The 13,227-nt window shown below is 38.2% G+C and overlaps 1 protein-coding gene across 1 annotated transcript; it reads right to left on the bottom strand.

Annotated features, from left to right (window-relative positions):
* Positions 1 to 1,377: 1,377 nt before the first annotated feature.
* Positions 1,378 to 12,616, bottom strand: LOC131957685 (galactose-binding lectin l-1-like). The gene is made up of 5 exons (XM_059322427.1): positions 12,554 to 12,616; positions 11,289 to 11,300; positions 8,342 to 8,427; positions 5,519 to 5,735; positions 1,378 to 3,179 (listed from the first exon to the last, which is right to left on the bottom strand). Exons 1-5 carry the CDS (start codon positions 12,614 to 12,616, stop codon positions 3,072 to 3,074), a joined length of 486 nt encoding a protein of 161 aa, XP_059178410.1. The 3' UTR covers positions 1,378 to 3,071.
* Positions 12,617 to 13,227: the final 611 nt, after the last annotated feature.

Here is a 13,227-nt window from a genome sequence, read left to right as displayed (position 1 = left end):
CCCCCCCCCTCCCCATCCTACAAACTCTTTGTACCACCCCCTCCCCATCCTATAATCTTTAGGTAGAACCCCCCCTCCTCACCCTACAATATTGTGGTAGCACCTCCATAGTTACTATTTCAACCCCACCCAAACCTTCAACCTAAAGTGTATTTTATAAAGTAATATACTTCTAAGCTCTAAACCCCAACCTACAATTAGAAAAAGGTGTTCATTGTTGGTAGTGGTAGGAGAAAACAGGAGTACATCCTAAATTTGATCTTAACTTTGTCATTGATGAAATGTCAACCTATCAGAGCCATAATATTTTACAGTTGGTGTAGGCTGTGGTATGTGTTGTGGTCTGATGTAGTTAACAAATGTATTATTTATTTACAGTTTTTTCTGTAGTTGAATAGAAACCACTGTATATTATTGTTTTTTAATTATTTTTTTTTGTTAAAAAAATGTGTGTAATTCTAGACAGCATAATGGACCATGTCTGATGTAATCAAAACTTCTTGCTCTACAAAACAAGATTGACATTTTGCTCATTAAATATCTGAGTTGTTTTGTTTTTTACATTTAATATGCTTTAAGAAAAGTAGGCAGTGCTTTGAGGGTATAGGCACGGTGAGTGAACCAAAGGCATTATATTACTCAAGCATCATATATATAGATATAGATCAGGGGTCTCCAAACTACGGCCCGCGGAGATCCTTTTGTCCAAGGAAAAATCGTTTGTCGGTGATTGCTGAGGAACTTTGCCCAGAAAAATCAAAGACATGCCTGGAAGAAACTGGCCCCCGAACTGAAATTTGATAGTTAATGCGGCCCTCGGACTGAAAAGTTTGGAGACCCCTGATATAGATGATGATATAATTATAGTATAGCTCTAGTCAAAGAGATGCCTGGCATTTTTACTGCCACTATTTACATAATAATCAAGTAATAGTAATAGATCATTGGATGATTGTGCATTGGAGGTCCAAACTCAGCATGGGCTATATGTTGCTCTGGTATCAAGTCCCCTCTCTCCACACAGCTGATGGGCGCAAGGGACAGTGCGTTATAGTTACACCTTAAAATCAGCAGAGTCGCTGGAGCTGCCGAAAGGAAATCAGAGTTGTAACCCTATCGCCTCGATTTCGCAGTTTTCTCTCCTCCTAGACGTGGCGCTGTCCCCAGCTAGCGAGCTTTGTCTGCCCGTAGGTTTAAACTCGGGACTTTCGGGTAAACAACTATATGCTGACCCGTCCGACCACTCCTACCCTCTTGGCATCTGTACTGTCATTCACACCTTTTATCCTTTCTGTATTTCAAACAATTGAAACAAAATACAATTTTAAGAGAACCATCATATTTTTAGGCCGACTAAATCATTGCATAACTACATACTTACGTAACCGTCATTTTATTTTCAAGGCTTTGATATTCAAAATACAATGAGAAATTAATACAAATCGGATAATTTCATACTTTTGTAACTGCAGTTTTATTTCAAGGTTTTGTTATTCAAAATACAATGAGAAATGAAAACATCAGATAATTTCATACTTTTGTAACTGCAGTTTTATTCCAAGGTTTTGATATTCAAAATACAATGAGAAATCGATACAAATCGGATAATTTCATACTTTTGTAGCGGCCGTTTTATTTCAAGGTTTTGTTATTCAAAATACAATGAAAAATGAATAAAAATCAGATAATTTCATACTTTTGTAACGGCAGTTTTATTTCAAGGTTTTGTTGTCCAAAATACAACGAGAAATGCATACAAATCAGATAAATTCATACTTTTGTAACGGCCGTTTTATTTCAAGGTTTTGTTGTTCAAAATACAATGAGAAATGAAAACATCAGATAATTTCATACTTTTGTAACTGCAGTTTTATTTCAAGGTTTTGTTGTTCAAAACGGCCGTTTTATCTCAAGGCTTATTTATTCAAAATACAATGAGGCATACCAATACAAACTACAAGCTGAGGGTTGTAATGGTTGGAGTGGGGTTGGAAGAAATAAGACATGTCGACATAAAGTCCTCATACAGAACCCACCGAACCAAGACGAAAATTTCCTTTAAAGATCGTTGAAAAGTAAAACGAAAGTGCTAAACAATGACGCCCGAAACATTGCCTAACAGCGAAATTTCTTCAGAATCAACAACGAAATAGGCATTTTTAATCTTCATTCACTAAACCTAAATGTAAAATTTTGTGCTAAACTTTTGGGACGATTAATGATTTTTTAACCGGTAGAAACACAACGGTGCATATTTAAATGTTGGACAAAGTTTCGTTAAAGGTTGGATGGCGCAGCGTAAGTAAGATGAGGAACAAATATGGGCGGTTTTCGAGAGATTAAAGAAAAAAGATGAAAGATTGAAAGGGCCATCAATTTAAGATTCTTTTTTGGTTTTAGAGAGATTAAAGAAAAAAGATGAAAGATTGAAAGGGCCATCAATTTAAGACAATATTTTGGTTTTAGAGAGATTAAAAATAAAAGATTGAAAGGGCCATCAAGTTAAGACAATATTTCGGTTTTTGAGAGATTAAAGAAAAAAGATGAAAGATTGAAAGGGCCATCAATTTAAAACAATATTTCCGTTTTTGAGAGATTAAAAATAAAAGATTGAAAGGGCCATCAAGTTAAGACAATATTTCGGTTTTTGAGTGATTAAAAAAAAGATGAAAGATTGAAAGGGCCATCAATTTAAGACAATATTTCGGTTTTTGAGAGATTAAAAAAGAAAGATTGAAAGGGCCATCAATTTAAGACAATATTTTGGTTTTAGAGAGATTAAAAAATGATAGATTGAAAGGGCCATCAATTTAAGACAATATTTCGGTTTTAGAGAGATTAAAAATAAAAGATTTAAAGGGCCATCAATTTAAGACAATATTTCGGTTTTAGAGAGATTAAAAAAAAAAAGATAAAAGATTGAATTAGTTAAAAAAAAAATTATAACCCTGGTTATTTTAGGAGTGAGGATGGAAGGGTGTGACGTCATTTACAGACGATCACATAAGACTTTAGCTGATGAAAAGAAAGGAAGAAAAAAAAAGTTTTTCTAGCGGCTGAATGAACTTGGTTCATTTAAAGGTTATTTTGCTGACATTGACATCCCCTCTAATGTCGAGATAGTCGGCGCCCTCGATGGTGTGGTCGGTCTCTGTCAGGTAAACTCCGCCTACGTAGACCTGTTGAAAAAAACAAACAACCCACACGTGTCATGAGAGACTCTGTACATGGTGTGTTACTCTAGCTTGGAGGCTTTATAGCAGTGGCGTAGGCAGGGGGGGTCATAACCCCCCCATAGACCCCTCGGTATATATAAAAAGTATGAGGGGGGGGGTGCAAATCGAACGTTTGAGGGGGGGGGGTGCAAATCGAAAGTTTGAGGGGGGGGGGTGCAAATCGAAAGTTTGAGGGGGGGGGGGTGCAAATCAAAAGTTTGAGGGGGGGTGCAAATCGAAAGTTTGAGGGGGGGGGTGCAAATCAAAAGTTTGAGGGGCGGGGGGTGCAAATCGAAAGTTTGAGGGGGGTGCAAATCGAAAGTTTGTCCCCGGGTAAAAATTGGAACCCCCCCCCCCCCCTTGAGACGATCCTGGCTACGCCACTGCTTTATAGTGTGTAATTCTAAGGGGGGGGGTGGCAAACATTTTGTTCATTATTGACCGTGCTTCGTTTTACAATGTTTAATTTGATTCCTCTGACATTCTTTTGTTTTTATTGTGGGCTGAAACATGCCTGTGTAATTTCAAACATCTAGATCGGACCGATTTCTTTCAAACTTGACATTGCAATGTGACATAAAATTTGACTTGATAGGTTGTTTAATTAACTTAAAAAAAATAATTAAAGTGGGGCCCCTACGCAAAATTAAATTTTCTCGGACATAGTTTGCTTATATGTGTAGCGCCATTCATTTAGCTGTTCCGTTTCATTCTATTAAAATTTAAAAAGTATAAACATTTTAAATAATTTTTAAAAGTTTTAATATCATGCTTTTATACAAAAAAAAAACTTATAATATTTTTTTAGAGTGCGCTGAAATTAATAAGATAAATAAACCTGCTTTCTTGTATTAAAGCATTGGTCTCTAAATTACGTAAGAGATTTCATGGAGAGTTGTCCGGTGTAGTCTACGTTTTGATGACGTTTTATTATTACGGGTGCGGTTTCATTGCGAGTAATGTGTTTGCTCGGCTTGTGTTTGTATAGTATCCTACTTGGCATGGAATGCGACATGTGCAAAAAGGGCAGTGATCTCCCTCCTCTAAACTTTTCTCGATGATTACATTTTAAAAATAGAATAGAATCGTATAGAAAAAAAAAAGAATTACGCACAAAATTAATGAAACAACGTGTGCATTATAGGACGGAACATTAGTACTTTAAAAAGAAAGCATGGATTAATTTTTTAAACAAGTTAAGTAAACATTGAACTAAGTCACATTTTATGTCATATGAGATTTTATACCTACGAATATGATTTCGTCCACCTAACCGAAACGGTACTCAGATTATCGGTATTTTAGTAAACAGAAACAGAATAAAGTACCCCTTGTGTTCACTGGAAGTCAATCAAAAAGTGAAAATAATACAGGTATAAGATCGTATACTTATACATGAAATTTCGTTTACATAACTGAAATAGGACACACATTATTTTATTCCCCATAAAAGTGCCATTTCCGGTTATCGGAAATTGCTTAAAAGTTGATAGAAACCTGTGTATATAACGCTATACGTATACTGAAAATACGTCCTCCTAATTTGAACAGTACTCTATTGATCGGCTTTTGAAAAAAGACCGGACGTGATTGAAGTACCCTTTTTGTTTAACGAAAATCCATAAAAAATTGAAAGAAAACTACACATTTGATATATACACACAAACAGACAGACAGGATTGCAAAATTAAGTTTTTCCGACTCAGCGAGGTAAAAAAAACGTCGAGAACTGTTGATCGATTTTGATTTTCTTTTCACAATTACAATCCTCACTCTACACCAGTGGCGTAGCTACCGTAAAGGTAGCGTAAGCAATGCAAATAGGAGCCCTTTTTCGAAAGTTTGAGGGGGGAGGGGGTGCAAATCGAAAGTCTGAGGGAGGGGGTGCAAATCGAAAAAGTTTGTCCCCGGTCGCCGGGAAGGGTCGCTACGCCTCTGAGGGGCCCACTAACACTTTTTGCATAGGGGCCAAAAATCCTAGCTACGCCACTGCTCTACACGCTATATACAAGAAAGTAAAAAAAAAAACCCGTAGGTCCATTATTATTGTAATTCTGTATCAGTCCTCGCAAACCTATGATGAAAAATGTAATACTTAATAGGAACACGGAGGCTAGGCAATAGAATGCTGTACATTTTATATCCCTGGCCAAAACATTTGACATTTTTTAGCGATAAATGCTCTAATTAAATGCTTTAATTAAAACGAGAATATATATTTTTCTTACTTTCAGGGCATTCAAAGGTCATTATAGTGTGTTGTGTGTGTGTGTGTGCACGTGATTAAAACGTCAGCGTCTGACCTTGAAGGTTTCCAATTCGACCTTGATGCCCAGATCGAAGTCCGTATCAATGGTGAATGGAAAAGCAGTGATCTCTGTTGCATCCGACCAAAACCCGCCAGACTTGTACGAGAATAAAATCTTTCTCTGTGAGGATTCGAAGTCGTAGCGAACGTCCATGGAGAAGGCGTTGTCGTTTGTCTCGTACTCTTGGCCGCACACCAATGTAACGATAAATCTGATTGGAGGAAAGCGAACTGTCTAATACAAACATATCAAATCTATTGGAGGAAAGCGAACAGTCTAATACTAATATCAAATCTATTGGAGGAAAGCGAACAGTCTAATACAAACATATCAAATCTATTGGAGGAAAGCGAACAGTCTAATACAAATATATCAAATCTATTGGAGGAAAGCGAACAGTCTAATACAAACATATCAAATATATTGGAAGAAAGCGAACAGTCTAATACAAACATATCAAATCTATTGGAGGAAAGCGAACAGTCTAATACACACATATCAAATCTATCAGGGGAGAGAGTGGGTAGCAAACAGTATAATACACATATATCACATCTATTGGGGAGTCTAATACACACATATCAAATCTATTGGGGGATGGCAAACAGTCTAATACATACATTAGACCAAATAAAAAACTTTTATGCTAATTATTTTTTAACCTTTTGGGCTTCGCTTATGCCTGGCTGGTTGGTAGAGCTGTTGACTTCGAACCAAAAAGTCTCGAGTTCGGATCCAAAAATCCGCAGAACTTACCATAGTTCACCCAGCTCTAGAGGGTACCTAGCTCACGTTAAGGGAAGCAAAGTCTTCGGGGCATAGTGCTGACAATATAATCCCTTTACTAACCGAGGCCACAGAAACAGGTGAACTCTACTTCGTCTGGTTTATGGATGGTTGGGCTCGGAAGGGTAACTGAATTTTATGGGTTTTTCAAGCCCACCAACCACATACACCAACCACATTAACCAACCACATAAACCAACCACATAAACCAACCACATAATCCAACCACATAAACCAACCACATAAACCAACCACATAAACCAACCACATAAACCAACCACATAAACCATCCACATAAACCAACCACATAAGCCAACCACATAAACCAACCACATAAACCAACCATATATACCAACCACATTAACCAACCACATAAACCAACCACATAAACCAACCACATAAACCAACCACATAAGCCAACCACATAAGCCAACCACATAAGCCAACCACAAAAAACAACCACGTAAACCACCACATAAACCAACCACATAAACCAACCACATAAACCAACCACATAAACCAACCACATAAACCAACCACATAAACCAACCACATAAACCAACCACATAAACCAACCACATAAACCAACCACATTAACCAACCACATTAACCAACCACATTAACCAACCACATAAACCAACCACATAATCCAACCACATAAACCAACCACATAAACCAACCACATAAACCAACCACATAAACCAACCACATAAACCAACCACATAAACCAACCACATAAACCAACCACATAAACCAACCACATAAACCAACCACATAAACCAACCACATAAACTAACCACATAAACCAACCACATAAACCAACCACATAAACCAACCACATAAACCAACCACATAATCCAACCACATAAACCAACCACATAAACCAACCACATAAACCAACCACATAAACCAACCACATAAACCAACCACATAAACCAACCACATAAACCAACCACATAAACCAACCACATAAACCATCCACATAAACCAACCACATAAACCAACCACATAAACCAACCACATACACCAACCACATTAACCAACCACATAAACCAACCACATAAACCAACCACATAAACCAACCACATAAACCAACCACATAAACCAACCACACAAACCAACCACATAAACCAATAACACACGCCCTGATAGATACATCAAGAAATTCCCGATCTTCCATAATAATATAACGACAAACATTTTGGTTTGCCTGCGTCACCTTTCTTTAAAAAATGCGTCTACCCTCTAAAATCAAATTAAAATTCAAAATGATTTTTTGGTAATCAAAAGAAAAATTGCGTACCAAAATGCAATTAACCATCTCCCCACCCCCTAAACACCAGGCCTCATGCAAATCAGAAATAGTGCTCGCCATTTCTATCATCGACGTAAAAGAAAAGTTAAGTTCCCTTTCGAACCTTGAGCCTCAGGCCCCGCGGTGCAGGTGAAGTAGTTGATGAGTTTCTGTGACTTTAGGATGAGATCGTGTGGCAAGCAACAACCGCCTGCATTTTTCTCTAAAGTAAGTCAGGTACCCATCAGAGCTGGGTGGACTCAAGGATCAGAGTCAGGTACCCATCAGAGCTGGGTGGACTCAAGGACGAGAGTCAGGTACCCATCAGAGCTGGGTGGACTCAAGGATCAGAGTCAGGTACCCACCAGAGCTGGGTGGACTCAAGGACCAGAGTCAGGTACCCATCAGAGCTGGGTGGACTCAAGGACCAGAGTCAGGTACCCGTCAGAGCTGGGGGAACTAGAGTCAGGTACCCATCAGAGCTGGGTGAAGTAGAGTCAGGCAACATTAGAGCTGGGTGGAGTAGAGTCAGGTACCCATCAGAGCTGGGTGAAGTAGAGTCAGGCACCCATCAGAGCTGGGTGAAGTAGAGTCAGGTACCCATCAGAGCTGGATGCGGGGACGTTGTAAGGACTCGGGATCCGAACTCGAGACTTTCTGATTTACATTCGAACGCCTCGACCATTCGACCATCCATTATCTACGACATCAACATCGCCAGAGCACTCTCGTCATACCTTCTTGAGTTTTCCGCGCTTATGCCCTTGATAAAGATCCAGTCTGTTTGGTAGATCCCGTAGACATAGACATTCATCGGGACTTTCTGTCGGTTGGGGAAAATCAAAGTCATATTAAGTGGGTTCTAGGCCATCTATCAAATTACATTGAGTGGCCAAATGTACACGTTCTAGGCCATCTATCAAATTACACAAAGTGTCCAAATGTACATGTTCTAGGCCATCTATCAAATTACATAGAGTGGCCAAATGTACATGTTCTATGCCATCTATCAAATTACATAGAGTGTCCAAATGTACATGTTCTAGGCCATCTATCAAATTACATAGTGGCCAAATGTACACGTTCCAGGCCATCTATCAAATTACATAGAGTGGCCAAATGTACACGTTCTAGGCCATCTATCAAATTACACAAAGTGGCCAAATGTACACGTTCTAGGCCATCTATCAAATTACACAAAGTGGCCAAATGTACACGTTCTAGGCCATCTATCAAATTACATTGAGTGGCCAAATGTACACGTTCTAGGCCATCTATCAAATTACATAGAGTGGCCAAATGTACACGTTCTATGCCATCTATCAAATTACATAGAGTGGCCAAATGTACACGATCTAGGCCATCTATCAAATTACATAGAGTGGCCAAATGTACACGTTCTAGGCCATCTATCAAATTACATAAAGTGGCCAAATGTACACGTTTTAGGCCATCTATCAAATTACATAGAGTGGCCAAATGTACATGTTCTATGCCATCTCTCAAATTACACAAAGTGGCCAAATGTACACGGTCTATGCCATCTATCAAATTACATAGAGTGGCCAAATGTACACGTTCTAGGCCATCTATCAAATTACATAGAGTGGCCAAACGTACACGTTTTAGGCCATCTATCAAATTACATTGAGTGTCCAAATGTACACTTTCTATGCCGTCTCTCAAATTACACAAAGTGGCCAAATGTACATGTTCTAGGCCATTTATGAAATTACATAGAGTGGCCAAATGTACACGTTCTATGCCATCTATCAAATTACACAAAGTGTCCAAATGTACATGTTCTAGGCCATCTATCAAATTACACAAAGTGGCCAAATGTACACGTTCTAGGCCATCTATCAAATTACACAAAGTGTCCAAATGTACACGTTCTATGCCGTCTCTCAAATTACACAAAGTGACCAAATGTACACGTTCTAGGCCATCTATCAAATTACATAGAGTGGCCAAATGTACACGTTCTAGGCCATCTATCAAATTACATAGAGTGGCCAAATGTACACGTTCTAGGCCATCTATCAAATTACATAAAGTGGCCAAATGTACACGTTCTAGGCCATCTATCAAATTACATAGAGTGGCCAAATGTACACGTTCCAGGCCATCTATCAAATTACATAGAATGGCCAAATGTACACGTTCTAGGCCATCTATCAAATTACATAAAGTGGCCAAATATACACGTTGTAGGCCATCTATCAAACAACATAGAGTGGCCAAACATACACGTTGTAGGCCATCTATTAAACAACATAAAGTGGCCAAATGTACACGTTCTATGCCATCTATCAAATTACATAGAGTGGCCAAATGTACACGTTCTAGGCCATTTATTAAATACACAAAGTGGCCAAATGTTCACGTTCTATGCCATCTATCAAATTACACAAAGTGGCCAAATGTACATGTTCTATGCCATCTATCAAATTATATAGAGTGGCCAAATGTACACGTTCTAGGCCATCTATCAAATTACATAAAGTGGCCAAATGTACATGTTCTAGGCCATCTATCAAACTACATAGAATGGCCAAATGTACACGTTTTAGGCCATTTATTAAATACACAAAGTGGCCAAATGTACACGTTCTATGCCATCTATCAAATTAAATAGAATGGCACATGTTTATACATTCAAAGACATCTATTGAATTATTGCCTATGTTTTTAAGATTTATTTTTATTTTTTAAAGCTCTCTTAACTAAAAGATTTTGTATATTAGCTTAAAGCATGACAAGCAAATTTATTTACATAAGGCTTGTGTGTAGGGTGGGGAGGGGGCATGGGCAGAGAAAGAAAGAATGAAAGGTGAGGAATGAATAAAATGGTGGGGATAGGACGAATAAAACAGATAGGGGGATAGAATGAAAAAGGAGCAAGGGAAGACACTAGTAAGTTGTGTGTGTGTGGGGGGGGGGGGGGGAAGGGGGAGGGAGTGGATTTGATTTTGATACAAAGAAATAATGAAAGATAAAATGTCTGGAGTGGGGCGGGGGAGGGGGGGGGGGGGACGACGTGGGGTCAGGGGTAGGGGACCGCTTTAGTTATGTTTTAAAATTGTAACGAAACAGGTCGCTTAACACATGTCAGCTACTGAATTGAATAATGTGTTTTAGGTCGTTGAACCTTGACCTACGGTAGATCAATTGTTTCTATTTAAGTGGCCGTACTATAGGGGTAGGTCAATGCATGTGATACATAATAAATTGATCCGCGATTTTCTTTATATATATATATATATATATATATATATATATATATATATATATATATATATATATATATATATATATATATATATATATATATATATATATATATATATATATATATATATATATATATATATATATATATATATATATATATATATATATATATATATATATATATATAAATATATATATATATATATATATATATATATATATATATATATACATATATATATATATACATATATATATATATATATATATATATATATATATATATATATATATATATATATATATATGTATATATATATATATATATGTTATTTTAAATGTTGGCCTTCTTTAGCACACACAAAAATAATTTTAAACTCCAACATAGGGGGTTCTACAGGAGAGTTTAACCTATCACCTGCTCGCGTAAGTAATGCAAAATGTACTTACCGGCCGGGTAATCTGAAACACAAGAACAAAAAAAAAACAGCATTTATAGTAATTTAAATAGTAGTGTATTATTATATATTATTATATATTTAAAGAAAATCCTTTGCTCCCTTAAAGTGCATTATTACATAAAAGCTTGTTATCAAAAAAATTTTAATGCATTTTTTTTCAGTACTTTCAATTTTTATTTACAATAGAGTTGCATGACTAAAAACGATTGCGCATCAAATGAACAAGATAATGCGCGTATAATAGTGCGGAATAGTAGTATAGGACAGATTGATAATTTCAGAAAATTGTAATTAATTTACATAAAATTAATTAGGCATCCAATTAAGTCAGATTGAATGTCATATTGCTTTGTCATCAAGCCAAAAACGTGCCGAATTACAGCAAAATTGGTCTGTTAGAAGTGCCGAATATTTCGCTCGCCCGTTTCGATATTGTAAAAATGGTTGATTAAACTCACATCTCGAGGCCTGTCCCTATCATTTAATAGTGTAGTAAAGTACACATCCAATATGTCGGTCATGAGGCAGATGAAGTAGAGCTCACCTTTTTTTCAGGGACCCCGGCATATGACTAGGTAGTGTGATCGGAAAAGCTCAGCCGCCTTTATTTTTATCTAAAGTGAGTCAGGAACCTATCTGGGACTCATAGACGTTGTACGAAAAAAAAAAACCGGATTCGAACTCGAGACTTTCGGGTCAGGAGTCGTGGTGTTGCCATCCGCACACGCCGCCCCACGTCCTTGGTCTTTGATCTAATTTTAACCATCGGGCATGTCGTCGATACTGTGCGGGACCAACGTCCCCGTCCAACTTCTGATTGTAGTTGGAGTTCTAATTAACCCTAGTCTAGTCTTAGTTAAATCTAGGCCCAGCCGTCGGTATTCACATTGGTGGGCAATATCTCTGATGAAGTAGAGTTCACGTGTTCCGTGAGCTTGGCTTCACGTTTCTATCAGGGATGTGTGGACTCTGGGAGGAGGGGGGAGGGGGGAAGGGAGGGGGAATGCTAACAGCAATTGTTGTCTCTCCCCAGCTAACGAGCCTCATCTGCCCGAGGGTTCGAACTCGAGACTTTTCGGTTGAGCAACCATGAGCTTAACCTACTCGACCACGCCGACCCCTTCAAACCTGGATGATATGGTGCTAGCAGTCATGTATACTATCACTCGACCATGGCGCCACCGCAAGAAAAAAAGTAACAAAAAACAAAAAAACAACCAACAACACAGGAACAAAAGTTAAACATCAACCCACGTAGTAGTCAACTTTGGTGATGTTCACCTCCCCAGTGATGGTGACGAAGCGAATGTCCTCCATGGGGAGTCGGTGATGGAAGTCAATGAAGAGGTGAGAACCTTAACGGCCAAGGGTTTGGTTTGGAGATACAATTGTATTAGAATACTTTTCATTATATATATATATATATATATATATATATATATATATATATATATATATATATATATATATATATATATGTGTGTGTGTGTGTAGGTATGGGTGTAGGTGTAGGTGTGGGTGTGGGTGTGGGTGAGGTTGTGGGTGTGGGTGAGGATGTGGGTGTGGGTGTAGGTGTGGGTGTGGGTGTGGGTGTGGGTGTAGGTATAGGTGTAGGTGTAGGTGTGGGTGTGGGTGTGGGTGTGGGTGTGGGTGAGGATGTGGGTGTGGGTGAGGATGTGGGTGTAGGTGTAGGTGTAGGTAAGGGGTAGGTGTAGGTGTAGGTGTAGGTAAGGGGTAGGTGTAGGTGTGGGTGTGGGTGTAGGTGTAGGTGTAGGTGTAGGTGTAGGTGTAGGTGTAGGTGTAGGTGTAGGTGTAGGTGTAGGTGTAGGAGTAGGTGTAGGTGTAGGTGTAGGTGTAGGTGTAGGTTTATGTGTATGTGTACGTGTACGTGTACGTGTAGGTGTAGGTGTAGGTGTAGGTGTCGGTGT

Source organism: Physella acuta, unplaced genomic scaffold, assembly GCF_028476545.2.
Source record: "Physella acuta isolate Inbredline_101_S28 unplaced genomic scaffold, ASM2847654v3 ptg001256l, whole genome shotgun sequence".
Lineage (NCBI taxonomy): Eukaryota > Metazoa > Mollusca > Gastropoda > Physidae > Physella > Physella acuta.
This window is presented reverse-complemented; position numbering and strand designations above follow the sequence as displayed.